Here is a 23039-nt window from a genome sequence, read left to right as displayed (position 1 = left end):
AAGGCTGTAATCCTTCTTGAGTTAATTTTTATTTAATGGGTGAGGTTTAGTTTCTCAGATTCATTGATTCATCTTTTTGCCTATAGGTACCTAGTTGCTCCAGCAATATTTATTGGAATGGTTATCCTTCTCCCCCATTGAATTGCTTTTGTACCTTTCTCAACCTGTTGGATGTATTTGTATGGATCTATTTTTGCTTTCTCTCTTTTGATCCATTAATCTGTTGTGTATTTATTTACCAGAACCACACCATCTTGATTAGTGTAGCTATAGAGAAAGCTTTAATTGTAGAAGATTAAGTCTTTTCTTTTCTTTTTTTTTATTGTTTTAGCTATTCTACTTCCTTTGCCTTACCATAAAAATTTTAGAATAAGCTTCTCTGTGTTGATAAACCTTGCTAAGATTTTGATGTGAATTGCATTAATCCTATATATCAATTCTGGGGGCTAGTGGGTAGCTAAGTCTGTTAAATATCTCACTCTTGATTTCAGCTCAGGTCTTAATCTCAGGGTAGTGAGTTCAAGCCTCATGTTGTCTCCACACTGGGCGTGGAGCCTACTTTAAAAAAAAAAAAAAAGCACCTATATATCAACCTGGGGAGATTTGATGTCTTTACTATGTCTTCTAGTCAATGAATGTGGTAAGCCTTTCCAGTTTATTTAGATCGGACTTCTTTCATCAGCATTTTGTAATTTTCAACATACAAATCCTGCAGTGTTTTGTTAGATTTATACCTGATTATTTCATTTTCTTTGAAGATGTTGTAAATGGTATTCTTTCTTTTTTTTTTTTTTCTTTTAATGGTATTGTTTCTAGTTTTGGTTTCCACACATATATATTTTGCTATTAGATACAGAAGTGCATTTAGTTTTTTGTGTGTTGGTCTTGTAACCATTTGTGACCTTGTTGAACTCTCTAGTTTCTAAGAGCTTTTGTAGATTCCTTCTGGTTTTCTACCTAGACAGTCCTGTCATTTGTGAATAGAGACAGTTTTATTTCTTTTCAACCTGTATGTCTTATTTCTTTTTCTTAGTTGATTGCTCTGGCTAAGACTTACTTAACTGTGTTGAATAAGAGTGGTGAGAGTGAACATCTCACCTCTTCCTAATCTTAGAGAGGTAGCAGTCTTTTATCATTAAGTATAATTATAATGTTAGTACATTTTTGGTAAATAGTGTTTTTCAAGTTGAGAAAGTTCTGTATTCCTAGTTTACTGAGCATTTTTGTCATGAATGGGTACTTAGGGTTTTGTCACATGCTTTTCCTGTCTCATTTGATAAGACCATGTGAATTTTTTGGGGGGGGGCTTGATAATTGTGGATTACATAGACTGACTTTTAATTGTTGAACTAGCCTTGTTTTATACCTGCTTGTTCACTTGATTGTAGTGTATAATTCTTTTCATACATGCTGGATTCAATTTACTAAGACTTTGTTGAGGATTTTTGCATACAAGTAGTTTTCTTTTATATGGTCTTTGTCTAGCTCCTCTCATAAAATTAATTGGAAATGTTCCCTCTTTTCTTTTTTTTTTTAATTTTTTTTTTATTTACTTATGATAGTCACAGAGAGAGAGAGAGAGGCAGAGACACAGGCAGAGGGAGAAGCAGGCTCCATGCACCGGGAGCCCGATGTGGGATTCAATCCCGGGTCTCCAGGATCGCGCCCCGGGCCAAAGACAGGTGCCAAACCGCTGCGCCACCCAGGGATCCCCCCTCTTCTCTTTTCTTAAAGGATTTGTGTAAAAGTAGTTTCAACTCTTATTTAAATATTTGATAAAATTGTCCAGTGGAACCATCAAGACTTGGGGAGGTCTATTTTATCATCTTTTTAATTACAAATTCAAGTCCTTTCATGATTATACAACTATTCAGGTTATCTTTTGAGTTTTGATGCTTTGTAGTTTTCAAGAAATTGTTTCATTTCTTCTTCATGGATTCTTTGAATCCATGAGCATTATGAACAGTATTATAAAATGGTTTATGGTATTTTTTTCCCTTGCGGTTTGCTCATATTTTGTTGAGAATTTTTGCATCCATGTTCATCAGGGATATTGGTGTGTAATTCTCCTTTTTAGTTGGGTCTCTGTCTGGTATTGGAATCCAGGTAGTCCTGGCGTTATAGAATAAGTTTAGGAGTTCTCTTTCCATTTCTATTTTTTGGAACAGTTTTAGAAGAATAGGTATTAATTCTTCTTTTAATGTTTTGTAGAATTCCTCTGAGAAGCCATCCAGTCCTGGACTCTTGTTTGTTGGGAGAGTTGTGATTACTGATTTAATTTCTTTGCTGTTTATGAGTCTGTTCAAATTTTCCATTTCTTCCAAGTTGCCCAATTTGTTGGCATATAATTGCTTATAATATTCTCTTGTCATTGTATTTCTACAGTGTTGGGTTACAATCTCACCTCTCTCATTCATGATTTTGTTTGGGTCCTTTCTCTCTTCTTTTTGGTAAGTCCAGCTAAGGGTTTATCAATTTTGTTAATTCTTTCAAAGAACCATCTCCTAATGTCATTGATCTTTTCTACCATGTTTTATATCTATATAATTTATTTCTGCTCTAATTTTTATTATTTCCCTTATTCTACTGGTTTTTGGCTTTATTTGCTGTTCTTTTTCCAGCTCTTTTAGTTGTAAGCTAGGTCGTGTATAAGAGACTATTCTTGCTTCTTGAGGAAGGCCTTTTTTGCTTTAGATTTCCTCTTATGACTATCTTTGCTGCATCCTGAAAGTTTCGGACTTTGAATTTCTTTATGTTTTCATTTACTTCTGTGTATTTTTAAATTTCTTCTTTAATTTCATTGTTAACCTGTTTATTCTTTAGTAGGATGTTCTTTAACTTCCATATATATGTAGTCATTCATAATTTTTCCTTGTGGTTGACTTCAAATTTCATAGTATTTTGGTCTGAAAATATGCATGGTATGATCTCAGTCTTTTTGTACTGGTTGAGGCCTGATTTATGACCCAGTATGTGATATATTCTGCAGAATGTTCATGTACACTAGAAAAAAATGTGTCTTCTGCTGCTTTAGTATGAAATGCTCTGAATGTATCTGTTAAGTCCATCTGGTCCAGTATGTCATTCAAAGCCACTGTTTCCTTGTTGATCATCTGCTTAGATAATCTGTCCATTGATGTGAGTGTGGTGTTAAAGTCCCCGTTATTATCAATGAGTTTAAGTTTATTATAAATTGATTTATATATTTGGCTGCTCCCAAGTTGGAGGCATAAATATTTACACTTGTTAGATCTTTATTATGATACAATACTCTTCATCATTCTTAGTACAGTCTTTCATTTAATATCTAGTTTGAAATAAGGATGGCTACTCCAGCTTTCTTTTGATGTCCATTAGCGTGATAGATGGTTCTTTTCCCCTCACTTCCAATCTGGAAATGTCTTTGGGTCTAAAATGACTCTCTTGTTAGCAGCATTTTCATGAGTCTTGGGGGTTTTTTTGTTTATCCATTCTGCCCTGTGTCTTTTGATTAAGGCATTTAATTTAGTCCATTTACATTCAAAGTAATTAGTGCTAGATATGAATTTAGTGCCATTTAGCACCTATACAGTTGCTATTCCGGTCCCAAAGAGTCCCCTTTAATGTTTCTTACAAAGCTGGTTTAGTGTTCGTGAACTCCTTTAGTTTTTGCCTCTCTTGGAAGCTGTTTATCTCTCCTCCTATTCTGAATGACACCCTTGCTGGATAAAGTATTTTTGGCTGCATATATTTCCCATTAAGCACATTGAATATATCATGCCACTCTCTCTGGCCTGCCAAACTTCTGTGGACAGGTCTGCCGCTAACCTATGTCTACCCTTGTAAGTGAAGGACCTTTTGTCCCTAGCTGCTTTCAGAATTCTCTCTTTATCTTTGTATTTTGAGGTTTCACTATAATATGTTTTGGTGTTGACTTGTCTTTGTTGATTTTGAGAAAAGTTCTCTGTGCCTCTTGGACTTGAATACCTGTTTCCTTCTCCAGATTAGGGAAGTTCTTAGCTATAATTTGTTCAAATACACCTTCTGCTCCTTTTTCTCACTCTTCCTCTTCTGAGACTCTTATGACATGGCTATTACTGTGCTTTGTGGAATCACTGAGTTCCTTAAGTCTGTATTTGTGATCTAACAGTTTTCTTTCCCTCTTCTTTTCAGCTTCATTATTTTGCATAATTTTGTCTTTTGTATCACATATTCCTTCCCTTGCTTCTTGCATCCTCATTGTGATTACATCCAGTCAGTTTTGCATCTCAGTGAAGCATTTTTTTATTTCAGCCTCACTCGTTTTTAGGTGTCATATCTCTGTAGCCAGGGCTTCTCTGGTGACTTCTATGCTTCTCTCAAGGCCAGCTAGTACTCTTATGACTCTTTTTTTTTTTTTTTTTTAATTTTTTTTTTTTTGAATATTTATTTATGATAGTCACAGAGAGAGAGAGAGGCAGAGACACAGGCAGAGGGAGAAGCAGGCTCCATGCACCGGGAGCCCGACGTGGGATTCGATCCCGGGTCTCCAGGATCGCGCCCTGGGCCAAAGGCAGGCGCCAAACCGCTGCGCCACCCAGGGATCCCTCTTATGACTCTTGTTCCAAATTCTTGTTCAGATATATTGCTTACGTCTGTTTGGAACAAATCACTGGCAGTAATTTCTTCTTGATTTTTCTTTTGGGGAGAATTCTTCCATTTTGTTATTGTGTCTAGGTTTGTGTCTTTTAATGTGTTCTGAAAGCTTGTTATGTTTCCTGCTCCTAAGAGTAATGCTGTATTAAGGAGGAGTCCTGGATTGTCCAGGGCCTGGCACTTGGGAAGTGTTTCTGGTGTATGCTGTGTGTACTCTGCTGTTGTTTGGTTGCTCTTTCCCACAGGCCAGGCCTCTACAGGGTTCCTCCTTGCTTACAGTGGAGAGTATTTGGACCTTTAACTAGGTGTGCTTTGTTTTGTTAAAATAAGCCTGCCATGTTCTCTCCCTCTAATTGTGCAGATCATTCTCTCAATCCCCAGATTGATTTCCTGTATTCAAAATTATTTGATGTTGATCTAGCTGTGTTCAAGGGCAAGGAAGTCCCCCCACTGCTTCACCATCATAACTCTATTCTCTATTTTTTTTTTTCCTCTGATGGTTGCAAAGATCTGTAGAGGTAAGTTTTTTTTTTTTTTTTTTTTTTGGACTGATATTAGTGATTTGTGCCTTCTCACTTTGTCAGTCTTTCTAGAGATTTTTCAGTTTTTTAAAAATTCAGCTCTTTGTTTCACTGATTTTTCCGTTACTGATTTCTGATCTTATTTTTATTACTCTCTTTTTTTGGGTTCATTTTGCTCTTCTTTTTCTGTTCCTAAAGTAAGAATTTAGATTTTTATTTTTTAAAGATTTTATTTATATGACAGAGAATACAAGCAGGTAGAGCTGGAGGCAGAGGGAGAGGGAGAAGCAGGGTCCTTGCAGAGCAGAGTGTCCAATATATGAGGCTCCATCCCAGGACGCTGGTATCATGACTTGAGCCAGCGGCACTTAATCAACTGAGCCACCCACACACCCCAAGAACTTAGATTTTTAAATTGAGATCTTTGTTCTTTCCTAACATAAGGATTTATTGTTATAAGTTTCCCTCTCAGCACTGCTTTAACTGAATCCTACATTTGACATACTTTCGTTCTCATTTATTTGTATATTTTTGTTTCTTTTGAAACATTCTTATTAACACATAGGTTATTTACAAGCATGTTGTTTAATTTCTAAGTGGTTTGAAGATTTTCCTGCTATATTTTTGTTATTGATTTCTACTTTTATTTCATTTTAGTCCTACATGCATTATGTATTATTTCAATTCTTTTATTAAATATTTAAATTTGTTGAGATTTCTTTTGTTTTGTTGTTGTTTGACCCAGCCTATGTATACTGCAATGAATGTGTCTTTTCTTTATTCTATTTAAGATTTATATATTTATTTGAGAGAGAGTAATAAGCACACACATGCACAGGTTGGGGAGGGGGCAAAGGATGAGACACAAGCTGACTCCACACTGAGTATGGATCCTAACCTGGGGCTCAGTCCCACAACCCCTGAGATCATGACCTGAGTGGAAGCCAAGAGTCAATGCTTAACCAACTGAGGCACCCAGGAACTCCTCCAGTGATGGTTTCATGGGTGCTTGAAAAATATTTGTATTTTGCTTTCTAAGGTAGAATGTTCTGTAAATGTCCATTAGATCTTATTGGTTGATGGCATTATTCAGGTCTTTTATATCTTTGCTAATTTTTTTTGTTACTTCTACCCGTTGCTGAGAGTGAGGTATTGAAATCCCCAGTTCTGTGTGGTTTTATCTCTCTTTTTTTAGCTTTATCAGTTTTTGCATTACATATTTTGAAGCTTTCTTGTTAGTGCATATACATTTAGGGATCACCATGTTTTTTTCTTGGTGAATTGATCATTTATTATGTAGCATTCTTCTTGATCTCTGATAATTTTTTTTTGCCCTGAAGTCTATCCAATATTAATATAGTCACTTTTTTTAATGTTTGCATGATACATCTTTTTCCATCCTTTTATTTTCATCTCTCTGTTTCATCTTGTTTGAAGTCAGTTTCTTGCAGGCAGCATATACTTGAATCCAATATATGAATCTCTGTCTTTAAGCTGATGGATTTAGACCATTTATACTTAAAGTGATTATTGACATCTCAGGACTTAAGGGTTCAGACTTTTTTTTTCTTGGAATTCATTATATATCTTTAATAATTCAGCAATAACCACAAAACAGAAGTCAAATTCCTTCTGTCATTCCTTCCTTCTTCTCTTCCTTCCATCCATCCTTCCAGAGCTTCTCATAACATGAAAACTAGGTCCTGAGAGAAGGATTTCCCAGAAGTAAGTATTTCAGGAGGCCCATGTGGAAGCTGTAAGACTTCTTAAGACTTAGCCTCAGGTATTAAGTTCTATAAAGCCACTTCTACCACGTTCTATTGGTCATTGGCCCAACCCAAATGTAGTGTGGGAGGTGACTGCACAAGAGCAGGATCATTGGAGGCCTTAGAGCATGGTTACCACTATCACTCTTCCATATGCTACAGTTGATATCAAAGCCATGGCCTATAACTCAGATCCTATCAACTAGTTAGTCATTCTGACTCAACTTTATTTGTAAATTGAGGAGGCTGCACTAGATGACCACTTAGGTCCCTTCTGACTCTGTGATTCTTCATTTGTTTTTGTTTTTTTTAATATTTATTTATTCATGAGAGACAGAGAGAGAGAGAGAGAGAGAGAGAGGCAGAGACATAGAGAAGCAGACTCTTCACAGGGAGCCTGATATGGGACTCAGTCTCCAGACTGGGATCACAACCCAGGAAGCTAAAGGCAGGAGCTCAACCTCTGAGCCACCCAGGCGTCCCTTCATACGGAATTCTTAACATGTTTAATAGCATATTACAATTTTACCTATGCGTAAAAGGAGACTTAACCATTATTATAGTAATCTCTGAACTACTATAAAATTCAGTTTGGCAAACTAATGCAGTTACCATTGATTCTAGAGGCAGCCAGTATCCAATATTAGAATGCCTAGAGATTATTTTAGGTACTAATCAGCTTTGATTGAATGGATCATTAAAGAAGCTAGAAATCTTATCTCAATTGAGCAATAGCAAAACAACTTGACATTGGCCAGATTATTTCACGGAACTCTTCTTTCTGAAAAATGAAAAAAAGCCCAATTGGGGCTATTCCCTTCCAACTTATATACATTTAATTATAAAGAAATTGATCAGATTTTAGTTTAGTAATTATTCATAGTTAAAATCTGAATCTTGCTAAGCTTTCCCCAAACTTCTGTTTTACCTGAATAACCACCTCCCCCCATCATTAACTTGTTTTAAAAACAGTAAGACATGAGTAAGACCACATTCTTATATGTTACCTAAGATTCCTTGTATTTCCCAATCTATGCCAAGATCCTAACTTAAACTCAGTTTTATCATAGTCAGCATTAGAATAAACTAAGAGTTTATTCAGGTATTTTAAAAAGAGGCCCCATTCATTTGAGTGACTCCTTCCCGAGGGGAACACTTTGAAAGATAATAGTCATTTAGTTTAGTTCAGGTATTTTGAGGGGTTTCTTTACTATATATAATCTTAACACCTTATATATGATCTCTTAAAATTATTCTTGACAGTTGTAATTCATTGATACAAGGTAAAATATATGATTTATGGCCTTGATAAAGATGTGGTTTATGGATTCCACATCATAGGCATCAATGTACTGTATACCTTTGGCTCCCAGTGGCATAATCGTCTTGAAGCTGTTGTCAAGTGTTTATTTTCATGTATATGCTTCTATGCTGGAATGGAGGATAGAAACCTTTTATTCATTTTGTATCCCCTGTACCTGGCATCCTAGATACACAGTAAGATTATTGAATGAATTGGGGTTGATATACGGGAGAGACTGATCTTTGGCCCTAGTTACATCATAGTCCTGTTTTGATAGATTAAATGAGGATTATTGTTCCATAATAAAGGATAGAATAATAATGAATAGAAGTTATTTTGGGCATTATTGCTTTAAGTTCATTTCATTGACAATACTAAAGCTTTCAAAAAACTTTTTACACGTATACATTTTGACTTAGCGAGCTTTTGATCTTAACCCTTTATATTCATTTCATCTTGTTTAATTCCTAGAAGCTATTCTCAAGGGAGGTTCATAAGGAAGAAATATGAATCATGTATCCAATGAAATGTGCCTATCACTGATTTTTCACAATTATTCGGACTAATCAGATACATAAAAAAAATTTAGTTGCAGTGATTAAATATCTAGATATAATATGATTAGCAGTGAGCGAAGTCACATGATCCTGTGTCTAAAGTTTTCAACCAGTGTTTGTTAGTGAAAGAGGTTTTCACCTGAGAAAATAGATATGGCTAGAGAGCATCCTTCTATATTATGATTCTGATTTTTGTTTATAGTGTGAGCTGTGACAAAACTATTAGGGAAAGGAAGAAGGTACTGGGACTTACTAAAGTTCCTAATAAAATATGATTACCATTAAGTTACGTCTTTCCTTTTTGTTTTATATGAGCTAGGTAATAAAGCTTATTAGTAAAAGTTTGGGATTTGTACCCATTTAACCAAAGGTATTTGACCAAACACTGTTTTTGGAGATAAATGTTTAAATGATCTTTGTGTCTCTGAAAATAGTTTAAGGAGATAAAGCTTCCTACCACCTTAGAAAAAAGACTTATTTGAGGGACTTCTGGCACTAATTTATTTACCCTCCTACTGATTGGGTTCTCAGTGATAGATTTGATATTTTATAGTTCAGCTTTGAATGATGTATGTTAAGTCCAGAAATACCCTCCAGAATAAATATTCTTGTGTTTAATTCTGTTGTGTCTGTCTTCAGGAGGAATAGGCAGGGTTCAGATTCAGAGGGGTGCCAGGTTGGTAATTTGACTCAAACTGCATGGGGAGAATAATCTCTCTCCTAAAATGAAGCACAAGGATAAGTAATAACTTTTTATGCATGATAAGCATCAAAAATATGAACCTGCTGGTCTTTGCTTTTCATTTTTCTTTACCTCTGTCTTTCAGTGAGAACCTCCTGCAGTGTGCACACGATGTGATCAATAACTCAATAACTTTTTTCATGCAGTAATTATCTCCATGTGATATTATCTGAACACTGTTTTTCTTTATTACTCAGAAGATGCAGGAGATATTTATATAACCAGCTGATCCCATTTTGGATAAAGGTGCTTTGTGACAGCAGGAAAAATAGGTTATTTTAAATAGCCTTTTTAAATAAATGCTCTATGAAAAGCTTTTCCAGTTAATTTTCACTTAGCATGAGAAGGTGATTACCAAATGATCTAAAACTTGTACTTTTGAATATTTTATGGTGTGATAGTCATTCTGCCTAACTTCTAATAATCACAATTTAACATAGTAAACTATTTTTTAAAAATATTGAACTATTTAACATACCCACAATTTTTTCTGATTCTTTTAAATCATATTAGATATTTACAGAGTTGTGAGCTAAACACATAAGTTCTACTATCTCTGCTTGTCTCACAGAGATTTTCATTATAGGCAGAGATACTGCAGGAGTCCCGGATGATGATCCCAGATTGCCAGCGCAGGTTGGAAGCTGCATATACTGATCTTCTGCAGTTATTAGTAAGTAAATACTTTTCTGTCTTTTGTTTAAAATTTTTTTCAGTCTAATACATGGAAGGCCAAAATCTTAAGTATTCAACACTATAAACTATGTTAGAGGCATACTTTGTTCACTTGCCCTGTGTACCAGATATTTTATTTTATTTTATTTTATTTTATTTTATTTTATTTTATTTTTTTATTTTATTTTATTTTATTTTATTTTTAATTTTTATTTATTTATGATAGTCACAGAGAGAGAGAGAGAGAGAGAGAGAGAGAGGCAGAGACACAGGCAGAGGGAAAAGCAGGCTCCATGCACTGGGAGCTCGACATGGGATTCGATCCCAGGTCTCCAGGATCGCGCCCTGGGCCAAAGGCAGGCGCCAAACCGCTGCGCCACCCAGGGATCCCGATATATTAAAATAATTAATAGAGATTAAATTGTGTTTTAAGTTATGCCTCCAGTAGAAGTATTATATATAGCATGTTTATTATATTTATTTAAACTTAGTTAATTAAATATATTTGAGTTACTATTGTAGATATTCAGAGCACTAACATTGTCCAGCAATATCTTGAAATATTTAGTGTTCATACATAAAGATCTTTTTTTTGGTACATTAAAGATAAGTAGACTATTCAAAATTTTAAAAGATCCAAATGTTTCGAAATTAGAGTCCAACATTAATCATTTTGAGAGGGAAAAAAAAAACTTGTAATATAAGCAGTCTTTTCATATTAACTTATAGCTGGATAACAGTGTTATCATACCTGCTAATAATATAAATGCCTTGTGATACAGTGACAGACTCATTTTATAAAAGATTTTTTTTTAATTTTTATTTATTTATGATAGTCACAGAGAGAGAGAGAGAGAGAGAGAGAGAGGCAGAGACACAGGCAGAGGGAGAAGCAGACTCCATGCACCGGGAGCCCGATGTGGGATTCGATCCCGGGTCTCCAGGATCATGCCCTGGGCCAAAGGCAGGCGCCAAACTGCTGCGCCACCCAGGGAATCCCATAAGATTCTAAGAATAATTAAAAGTAGTCTTACTTCTTTCATAGTGGAAATAACTGCATAATACTATATCCGAGCCAGTTGTTACTGCTGTTTGATGATGATTTGATGAATTCTAACATTTCCTTTACTAATCTCATTTCATGCATCTGTTTTGAACTAATATTAACTAGCTACATAGCTGTCTTGTGATTCATAGTTGTGCCTTATATAACAAAAATATTGTGAGCCTTTCTCAGGATGATCATATGTATTCTTTGAAAAAGAATGACATTTGTTTTCCCACAAAAATAATATGAGGACTAAATCTGTAAGAAAGGAAAAAGAGAAATGTTTAACATTTACTTTAATTGGACACAGAACTCCATACTTATCTATAGGAACCTTTTATTTTATTTTTTAAGATTTTATTTATTCATTCATGAGACACAGAGAGAGGCAGAGACACAGGCAGAGGGAGAAGCAGGCTCCCTGCAGGGAGCCCAACACGGGACCAGATCCCAGGTCACCAGGATCACACCCCGGGCTACAGGAGGCGCTAAACCACTGCGCCACCCACTGCGCCACCTGGGCTGCCCTATAGGAACCTTTTAAAGTCAAGATAACTCTCCTTCTTAACAGCCAAAAATAAAGCTGTGGTTTTGAAATAAAATATAGATGAAAGAAGGAAATAATTACGGCATTAAAATATTCCCTGAGACAAAAGCACCATTTATTTTTCCTGACAATTTAAATGCTTTTTTTCTCTCATGAATCTAGTAGTTGAAAAAGTAATAGAAATTGCTTGAAAAAAATAATACTGTCTTTGGATTATATATTTTGTGTGTAAGGATGTATTCAACAATATTTCTACCCTCAAAGAGCTTATATTTACTAACAAAGACATAATATAGAGGTTTAAGAAATTTTTGCCTATAATCTAAGTTAAGCAAATTCTTACTCCTTTTGCTTTAAATTTTCATATTAAATAAATACACATACCTTATTCCCTCTGCTCTGTAACTTAGATGGTATTATTTCATTTATCCCTTAGCATAATAGTAAGACCTTTATGTATGAAAAAGCAAGGAAAAACTCAGTCTTTAAATGTCAAAAAATTTTTAGTATTTTGTTTCCTTGTAGTACAGTACATAATATTAATAAGCAGACAGTCATTTTTCTAATTCAAAGATTATACTTCTCTCTGGTGTGACACCACTAGCCTTCTTTGTCATTTTGGGTAGTTGGAGGATTATGTTGGTCTGAATGTTGTTATATATGTAACATTTTAGTAAAGCATCATTTTTTATTTTCAGCCCATTAATAATACTTTTTGATTGGTGACATATTGACAGAATGAGAATAAATGTTTTTTGAGGTTTTTATGTAGTTATTTAATGCCAATAGCTTTAGATGACCCTGTTTTTCACTTACTCTGTGAGAATGCTATACAGTGAAACAACAAAACCTGTTATTTCTTCTTTTAACTGTAAAGAAAGAACAGAAATATGGGAAATCTGTGAAATTACATAATACTTAGATGAGGTTTGGAATCCTTTTTGAGCTGTGTATTTTTTTGATGGTTTGTAATAATCTGAGTAAAAAAGCACTGAAGTTTGAGAAGGATAAATCTAATTTTTATTATATTTCATTTCAGGAGAGTGAAAAAGACTTGGAAGAAGCTGAGGAATATAAGGAAGCACGTTTAGTATTGGATTCAGTGAAGTTAGAAGCCTGAAGTTTTGCCGTGCAGGGTGTTTTTTCATTAAATCCTGAGATCCATTCCACAATTCATTATTTTTGACCACTGCTCTATGTTCAAGTAGTATAAGAATGTGATTCTTTTTATGCAGTTGCGTATATTTTTCTTTGCCTAATTTAATGTGTCAAATAAATGAGTTCGTCTAATAAAATTGTTTATTTCATACTTTATAAAATATTTTATATTAACTTTTTATCATTAAATCATAGACATTTTTGACAGAATTTAAATCTGTTAGGTTCTCTTTGAAATCTAGATATTTTGATTCCTAACTGTAGATTGAATTAAAAATATGATACCTTTATTTTTTAGGTAAAAATCCAAATTTTGAAGTTTATTCTGAAACAACTCCTTCAAAAGAAAGGAAGAACGTCTCTTGAGATAAGACCTCACATATTTATCCCTTCACAGTGAAAGTCTAGCATTTCCATTACTGTTAATTAATGGAGACATTTAAATCTTTTTGCAGAAAGATTTATATGAAAAACACCAACGATTTAGATCTTCAAATAAGATTCTTATGAACAAAGTATTCAATTGTATTTTAAAGGAATAATAATAGTATACTGGGAAATATTTAACAGGTCTTCAAAATGGAAAGGGAACCTCTTACTTCTGGGGTATAAATACCCCCGCTGTGACGGATTTCAAGCTGCTACCATGACATCACTGAACACAAGGCTGGGAAGATAAGAGCCAGCTCCAGCATACACCATAGCCAAACCTGGATTTTGATTGACTGGAAAAGATCTCGTTTTATCACAAAGTGTTTTTCTAGTACAGTTGTAAACCAATTAATTACCTAATCATTTGAGTTTATTTTCTAAAATGCATGTCAACTCCTTTAGTTTTCTTCTATTTCTTGAAAATGTTGTGAGCCTTATATCACCAGCCTACCATGAGCAGCAATGGAATGAACTAAAATACTAATAATAGCTTTTAAGCTTTAAAACTCATTGAAAAAATAACAAAATCGAAATTTTTTCCTATTACATAAGATACATATGTATATGTGTAAGGTAATTTGCCTGATTTTGGAAGTCGCTAATGATGACTAGAAACCATAACACTTAGTGAATCTGTCAAAAAGATCAGAGAAGAGAAAAATAATATATTCTTACCTGCTATTATTTCTAAAGGGTACTCTGTTTTAAAGAATAGAATCCATCATTTTTTAAATCTTTATACAAGCAGAACATTACTTCATCAGAGAATAACATTAGAAGCACTTCTACATTGAAATGTCATTATCTTAAAACACATTACATGCCATTTTTAAAGTATATGAGGTGGGGAGGGGAAGAGTGAGGAAATAACATAATTACAATGTGAAACTTTATACTACAGCTTGCTTAATATTAAGGATTTGAGTAGCAGGAGAATTAAAATTTATGTTGTGGTTGGATTAAACAACAGAATAGGTTGGCTTCTTCGGGGGTAAGGGAGCGCAGTTTAGTTTTCCAAGTAAGGTATCATTTAAAGAAAGTTACCATTTTTTTAAAATGTAAAAAATCTCATTTCAACTTTTTGCCAAATACATAAATATCATGTATATTCAAAGCAAAAAATATTGGTTCCCCCAGAAAAAAAGTAAATCTGAAAGGGAAAATTTACATCCAGAATCCAAATCTTGGTTGCTGAAAAAATTATTTTCTTGTCCGAAAGCCTAAGGAAAGAAGGAATTAACAAGGTAGATGAAAGTAATACATTTTTAGAGAATTTCTATCTCAATTATAGATTTCATACTGGATCTCTCTCCAGACATTGATGAGAAGCAGCAAGAAGCTTAAGATTCTGTGAAGGGGCTTATTCCTGAAAGTTTTTGACACATTCCACTTATGTTTTCATGGCCATCAAAATGCATAGTAACAGTTGTAATTCATCAACTTGTTTTTAAGCTTTTAGTTGAAACCTTGCATCTGTAGGATAATAGGTAGAAATTCCCAAAAGTAATGTTATGTTGCCTTTTACTCTCCAATATCTGATCCCCAACCTACATATAGCAGTTGCTCAGTAGACATTTGTAGAATAAGTGAAAAGTAAGAGGTAAAAACCTCTGGAGTGAGAGAAAGAATGCTACGAAGGATATCATCACATCACATACTTAATACAGTGCTTTTCAAACTATTTTTACTGCCAACCTCAAGAAGAAATTTTCTGTTGTGACCCAGTACATATTTATGGAGGTCTATATACACATAAAGAATAGACATCTTCAATATGTACAATTTCTCAGTTGTTTTCTATTTTGTTAATGATTATGACCACCTGCTATTGGGTTGTGAATAACACTACCCTAATACAATAATATAAAATGATTCTAAGAATTGTCTCTTTGTCTCTCTTTTTCCCTATAGTCTACAACATATATAAACTTAGGTCTCAGAACAGTTGTTTGTGTGAATATGTGCAGTTATACACATTGCAGATGTAAAGTGTCATTGTAACATGTTATTTTAAGATTTGTTAGGTGCCCTTAGTCTTGCACAGACTGATAATGGCTTTCACCAAGTAAATAGGAAGACAAGGGACAGAATCAAGCAGTAAACCTAACTTTTCCATATTTTTCTGCATAGCAAAGGGCACATAATTTCTAAGTAACTAAGAATGTGCATAGGATAAAGAAGTAGAAACAACACATGGAATGAGTTAAAGTAACCAAATCCAATGCCATTAAGAGCATTTCCAAGTTCTAACATTTTCACTTAGACATTATTGGCTAATGAAGATTCAGTACTAAATGAGAGTACTCCCCCAAAGTCCTCGACAGGAGCTTTGTGGCTGGGCTTTTGGGACATTTACATTTTGGATGAATGTTAACATTTCAAGAACTAGGCTGTCCTTTCATATTTTTACCATATCCTATTTTGTACTGTATTTTGTGCCATAAGTTATGTGAACAGTTCCTTGGGAAGGAATGGAACTTGTGACAAGGTAAAAAAAAAAAAAAGCTAAAATAAGCATGTATTTATTCTATGAGGCATGAAAATGAAAACTGACTAAAGAATATATTTTAATGTTCATTTAACATTTCTTGACTTTCTGGTCAGGAACATTCAAAGCCCAATATTTAAAAATCGTCTCTGCCTATACCTGTGCACTGAATCACTTCCAAATTGAGCAGTCAAACCTGGTTAATCTAAATTACTTTGCAAACTTCATTACATTACTTGGCTTTTTAAAAATCCTATCAAATTTAATAAGGACATCTCCTACAGCTGGTTATCACTTAAATCTTATTATTTGGTCATTTAGATAAACCAAGGACAGATTAATCCTTTCTTTGCAAGTTAGGGCCTTTAAATGTCAGTGTAAACTTGACATGTATATGAGCAAGAGCTGTGAAGCATTGGCATTAAAGGGTTAATCAGATAATTTAGTCCTTGAGACTCTTTTGAGTGCTTTTAGCTGGAAAGAAATTGAATGGTTGAGAAATGGTGCACTATGAAACAAGTTATAAGTATTAGTGTACTTGAAATTTTCAAGAGTGCTTCATAAAAATGTATATTGCACTCCACTGTTCATCTTATTGCTCTTATAATAAGAGAGGCATTTGTTCATATTGGACTATTGCACTGAAGGTATAATTAATTTATGAGACAGTAGATCAAAACCTTATATTTTTTCCTGCCTTCTGTTGACTTCTGGGTAGTTGACAAGGTTCCTTTAAAGTCTTGAGAGGGAAAAAAAAAGTCTTGAGAGGAGTATATGTCATAAGAGGTTAATATTTTTAATGCCCAAAAAGCTCTTTGAAATTAATTTTAAAAATCCCCAGTATAAAAAAATAAAAGATAGAAGCACACAATTCATAAAAGAAGTACAAATGAATAGGTTTTTCAAAAATGTTTTACTCCAGTAATAAATGCAAATTTTAAAAATAAGGTAAATTTTTAAAAAAATGAATACCGGTTGGCTCAATGTGATAAAGTATTGGTTAATGAGACTAGATAAAAGGATGAAATGGGAAATAGTGAAAAAGATGCATTGTTTTCACTATGCAGTTGGTAAGATCCAGGTAAACACAAGTCATCTGCAAAATAATAGGAATAAGGTAATTAATATATAGTATAGAGAATTATAAGGGATTTATAATTATAACGGATTTAAAATTAATATATAGAATTATAATGGATCGAATAATGTCTCTCAAAAAGATACGTTGAAATCCTAACCCCCAGTACTCAGAATGTGACCTTTTTTAGAAATAGGGTCCTTGCTTTATATAATTATTTAAGGTGAGGTCATACTAGAATAAGACCCTTAATCTATGACTAGTGTTCTAAAACAATGTGAAGACACAGAAGGCCATATGACAAAATAGAGATTGGAATTACACAAGCCAAGAAACATAAGAGTGACACTAGAAACTAGAAGAAAGGCATGGAACAAATTGTCTCTTAGATTTCAGACTTCTAGCCTTCAGAACTGTGATACAGTAAATTTCTGTTGTTTAAGCCACTTGGTTTGTGATACTTTGTTAGAGCAGTCCTAAAAATCTACTACATAGAACCCAAGCTTTTCTATATGCCAGTAATAACCAAATATATGGAAAAATACATCCCTACTGAGTCATAGAAGACAACATTTAAAAAAATTTGTACTATATATGGAAAATTAATGTCAAACGTGGCTTCTTTTTATGTCAATCTATAAATTCAGTGAAATACAACAGGATTGGGTGGAGAAGGAGAATTTTAGGAAATGATTATAAAATCCAATTAGATGGGGATATGAAAAAAAGAATCGTAATCAGGGAAAACTACTTTTGCTCACTAATAAACTGTCAAATTGCAATAATTGGACACAGGGCAAAAGAATAGAAGATCAAAGAATAGAATTCAGGAGTGAACTCCAATATATACTTAAGGGAATTTAATATATGATAAAGGATATTTCAGATCCTTGGGAGAAAGAGATTATTTACTAAGTCATTGGGATAACTGGCTAATCATGGGTGGTGGGGATAAAGATGGATCTCTTTCATCTCTCACACCAAAATGAATTTTAACTAAGTCAACATATTGATATGAAAACGAAAAAAAAAATTGAGAGAAGAAAACATTAGCAAAACTAATAGATTAATGAATTTTAAATTGATACTGTGCAGTGAAGGTATAAGGAAATAGGAAACCTAATGCACTTAGTGAAAATATTTTAAAGATGAAAATTCCCTATGAATTAATACATAAATGTAATAGCATAATTATTAAAATTATACATAGGAAAAATAGACTATCCAATGAAATCTTGAAAACGGAGAATTAGGAAAAGAGGATATATGGAGGAAATAGTGCGGTTGGATATTGAAACTTAAAATTGAATTTAAAACACTGAAACTGGCATAAGATCAAGTTTAGTGGAGTAGACTAGAAAACCCAAACAAGCCCCAAGTATATTTAAATACACAAGTACCTGATAGAGGTAAAGGGTGGATAATAAACGGAATTAGGAAAGTCAGTTACCCATTGAGAAAAACACATTTCTATCTCGTCCCACACAACACAACAACACTTAAATGGATTAAAGAATTACAATTGACCCTTGAAAAATACAGGTCTGAACAGTGTGAACCCACTTAGACACAATTTTTAAAATAATACAGTACAAGTACTATAAGTGTGTTTTCCTTATGATTTTCATGTTTTATTTTCTCTAGCTTACATGATTGTAAGAATATAGCAAATAATACATAAAATACACAAAATATGTGTTAGTCAACTGTGTCTGTTATCAGTAAGGCTTCCAGTCAACAGTAAGTTATTAGTAGTTAGCTTTTGGGAGAATCAGAAGTTCTACGCAGAATTTTTTGCTGGGTTGGAGGGTCATCAGCACGCTGTTCAAGGGGGTGCTGGGTATTTAAGCCCTGGGTATTTCTTGGGCCTGTACTATTATATTAGGAACTATAATGGAGCTGATGCAATAGTACACAAAACAAGCAAAGATCTCTGCTCTTGGGGAGCATACAACTCATGGAGAGTGACAGTATCAGCTCTGCAGCTGAAAGCAGCCCCCCCAAAGTATGTTGCAGAGCAGATCCCGTAAGAACAATGAAGCCATTACTCAGCTGTCCCTGGACGCTGCGCAGCCAGTTCCCTCTCTGCCACGGTGGTCCTGGGAGCTCTGGCTACCAGCACTACCACCCTCAGCACCAGAGGAGGTGCTACGGCATCATCCTGCTGTAGCGCACCCGTTCCAGGCAAAGCCTAGGGTGAGTGTTTCTGGCAGGTGGAGCCGAGGCTGTGGGCTCACACCCTCCCTTTGGCAAGTGAGGCATCTATCATGCGAAGGCTCTGACCCTGCAACCCTTGTGGGTCGATGGACGTGGTATTCAGATGCTGAAAATAAATAGAGAGGGATGATAAGAATTTTAAGACTGGAATAGAGGGGCAGCTCCGGAGGCGCAGCGGTTTAGGGCCGCCTGCAGCCCAGGGCGTGATCCTGGAGTCCCGGGGTCGAGTCCCACGTCGGGCTCCCTGCATGGAGCCTGCTTCTCCCTCTGCCTGTGTCTCTGCCCCCCCCCTCTCTGCATCCTTATGAATAAATAAATAAAATCTTAAAAAAAAAAGACTGGAATAGAGTTCCTGGGACACTTCAAGGACAAGATGGAAGATAAGACTTGAAGGATGGTGGGAAGGAAGGAAGGAAGGCAAGTAGTTGTGACAAACATCTTAGTGCTCTGCCTCTAAGAGGGAAGTCGAGAGAGGGAGCAAAGTTCCTGGCCGGTGAGTGCTGGGCTTGTGACTGAAGAGTCGAGGAGAAAGCTAAATCGGACAGGTGGTGGACAGGTGGTCGGGCTAGGCCAGGAAAGCTCTTGGAAGCCAAGCAGGAAGGTGGGGCTTTAGACCCAGGCCATGTGGAGACTCAGGGGTTCTTGACCAGCAGAGGGACACTTGGTCCCTCATGTCTAAGACTATTTCATTCATTCATTTACCAAAATCTCTGTGTGTAAGGTAATAGGAATAGAATGGTGAACAAGAGGAGGTGCAGTCCCTCAGGCCACTTCCACGGTGGCAGCAAAGACAACAGCAGACAAGCCAATAACAGTATATAGCGTGAGAGCGGCCTAAGGAAGCCCTGGGAGCTTTCACGCGCGGCCACTCCGCGCCAGCTGTTGGGGTGGAGGAAGCTTCCTGAGGAACGCGAGATTAAACTGAGACCTGGAATATTCCAGCCAGGAGAAATAGCAAACCACGTGGACCCTCACACTTCAAAGCTCACCGCGAAGTTCCATAAATGAGACACAGGTTATTAGTATTGTGTTTAAGAACATGCACTATTGAGCTCAGACCATCAGCTTCACCTGAGCTGTAATTGCCACGGATGTGGGGGCGGGGGGGGGCAGTACCAGACTTAGGGGATGAAGCCGACTGGCACCTCCCATAGATCCGCGCAGCGGGTGCTGCTGTCAGTCAGGACCCAATCAGGAAAACCAAGTAATTCAAAGGGATTTTCGGAGGAATCCCAGAGCAAACTGAATGCAGGAATTGTTTGGTAAATGATAGAAGAGCTGAAAATCAAATAGGAAATGGTAACGAAAAAAAGGAAGGATGGAAGGAAAAGAAGAAGTGAAAAGAAAATCCAAGGAAATGGTGAGCAACCCGAGGGAACAACTGCAGGCGCCGCTGCCACCCCAGGCTGGGGGACCAGGGGGAAGGGGCTGGGCCGTGGGGGGGTCACCTGCAAGGCCCATGCGGGCTCCCCCGCCGGGCGCTGGGAGGAAGGAGGCTCTGGCCTGAAGGCCATCGGGCTCAGCTAGAGGGTTGGACGCTCCGGAACCGACATTTGTTAGGTTACCTCGGGACGAAGACAGCCCTTGACAACTCTTCTGCTCCTTTTAAAGGCAAATGGTTTTCTGATGAGTCAGTCCCACAGGTAAAGAGGACACCAGACCAAACTGGGGCGAGCACGCTATCATTGTCTTTGCCCCTCCAAACCCTCACCCTGGAGAGCTTCTCCTGCTGCAGCAGCTACTCCCCAACTTCCCAAGTGTGTAGATCTCCAAGCGGGTTGTTGGCAGCACCCACAGCTGAGCAGACTTCCAAGGAAGAGCAAGACGCTCGTGCTGGCGTGTTCCCCACTGTCTGAGATGTCGCCCTTCGCACCAGAGAGCCCCGAGGAGAGGTCAAGCAGGGCCTTCCCTAAGCCCTCCCACCGGTGGCCTCCTTCTTAAAGATAGAGCGTAAGGGTCCCAGGCATTGGCACTTGGCCTTGGCTTGACTCTGGGGTGTCTGTGGCCTCCTCCCAGAGACTTCGCTCAGCCTTGGAGGACAGCTAACACCACGGTCCGGATTCTCCCTCCACTCCCTTCAACTCAGTCCAGGCCCTCCACTCCCTCCAGAAGCCTGGCAAAGTTCAGATTGCAGGTTAATTCCAGTTAGGAGCTGTTCTCTTCGGAGTATCTGCTTTTCATATCCACTTCCACCAAAGTCGGAGATGCGGTCATCCCAGGGGTGGCAGGAAAACTATGATTCAAAGCAAAAGCTGCATGTTTCTCTCGCGGAAAGGCTACATTGCAATGAAACTATTACATTGTGTATAAATATACAGGGAAGTTAGCAAACCCTCCGATAAGGAAATAGCTGGGCCTGTAGACAAAATAAAAGAGGAACAGCAGCCATGCTGACTTGTAACAAGAACAGAGTTAGAACCTGTTCTTTACCCCTTCCCCACACAGCTACTCCTTCAGTACCGTATGTCAGGCCCTGTGCGAGGCTCTGGGAATACAAAGTCGAGACGCTCATGATCCCATAACCTATTCTTATACTGCAGTGGACCAAGTCCTGTGAGACTGTGATCTCTAATAAATAAATATTTGATTATTGTTCTGTTTCCGGCATAGAGCTCCTGAAACCCTTGGAATTTCATAAGTCATAAGAGTGATAAAGTTGTCAGGGAAATACAAATCAGAACTACGATGAGATACCATCTCGCACAGGTCAGAATGGCTAAAATGAACAACTCAGGATATAACAGATGTTGACAAGGATGAGAAAGGGGAGCCCTTTTACACTGTTGGAGGGAATGCAAACTGGTGCAGCCACTCTGGAGAACAGTGTGGAGGTTCCTGAGAAAGTTAAAAAGTCATAGAGCTACCCTATGACCCAGAAATTATCTTCTTAGGTAATTATCCAAAGGATACAAACATGGTGATTCACAGAGGCACATGCACCCTGATATTTACAGTAGCATTACTCACAATAGCCAAAATATGGAAAGAGCCCAGACGTCCATCAACTGATGAGTGGATAAAGAAGAGGAGTGTGTGTGTGTGTGTGTGTGTGTGTGTGTGTGTAATAGAATATTGCTCAGCCATCAGAAAAGAACGAAACCTTGCCATTTGCAATCACATGGATGGAATTCGAGTGTATTGTGCTAAGCGAAATAAGTCAATCAGAGAAAGACAAATGCTATATGATTTCACTCGTATGTGGAATTTAAGAAAATAAGCATGAACATAGACAAAGGGAAAGAAAAATAAAATAGGATGAAAACAGCAAGGGAGGCAAACCATAAGAGACTCTTAACTCTAGGGAACAAACTGAGGGCTGCTGGAGGGGAGGGGTTAGGGGATGGGGTAACTGGAGGATGGGCACTAGGAGGACATGTGATGGAATGAGCACTAAGTGTTATAGGACTGATGAATCGTTAAATTCTACCCCTGGTGGGGGAGGGGAGAGAATTCTTTGGGGAAAAAAAAGTGATGAATTGTCTTGATATTCATAACAAACCACTTTCAACCACACCTGAGTTTATGATAATTCAGTGGTGTTTTCTGGAAGCACGGAGGGACGAAGGAAGATTGCCAGGAAAATCCACCCTGTGATTGGAGGGTGGGAATCCATCAAACCCAAGGAGGGGGTATTGGAACCTCCAGTCTATAGCTGATCTGTCAGAAGCACAAGTGACCCCTGGGCCTGCTAGTGGCACCTGAAGTGGTTGTGGTTGGGGGCAGTCTTGTAGGACTGAACTCTTGCTGTGGAATCTGGTGCTATCTCCAGGCAGCTAGTGTGAGAACTGAGCTAAACTGTAGGACCCCCAGCTGGTGCTGGAGAACTGGTTGGGGGGGGGCGGGGGGACCCACACATCAAAGTTACTGTCAGAATAGGAGTCATAGAAGGTCTT

The 23039-nt window shown here is 36.8% G+C and overlaps 1 protein-coding gene across 2 annotated transcripts in view; it reads left to right on the top strand.

Moving 5' to 3' along the window:
- TBCA (tubulin folding cofactor A) overlaps window positions 1-15235 on the top strand; it is a 73393-nt gene extending 58158 nt beyond the window's left edge. For both annotated transcript variants that reach the window (XM_055342301.1, XM_055342300.1), the window contains 2 exons: window positions 10090-10176; window positions 12813-15235. In XM_055342301.1, coding sequence (XP_055198276.1) covers window positions 10090-10176; window positions 12813-12893 — 168 coding nt within the window. In that variant the 3' untranslated portion in view covers window positions 12894-15235. The remainder of the gene's footprint in view (window positions 1-10089; window positions 10177-12812) is intronic.
- The last annotated feature ends 7804 nt before the right edge of the window (window positions 15236-23039 follow it).

The sequence above is a fragment of the Nyctereutes procyonoides genome, unplaced genomic scaffold, assembly GCF_905146905.1.
Source record: "Nyctereutes procyonoides isolate TBG_1078 unplaced genomic scaffold, NYPRO_anot_genome, whole genome shotgun sequence".
Taxonomy (NCBI): Eukaryota; Metazoa; Chordata; class Mammalia; order Carnivora; family Canidae; genus Nyctereutes; species Nyctereutes procyonoides.
The sequence above is the reverse complement of the archived record's forward strand: the minus strand, read 5'-3'. Positions and strand labels throughout refer to the sequence as shown.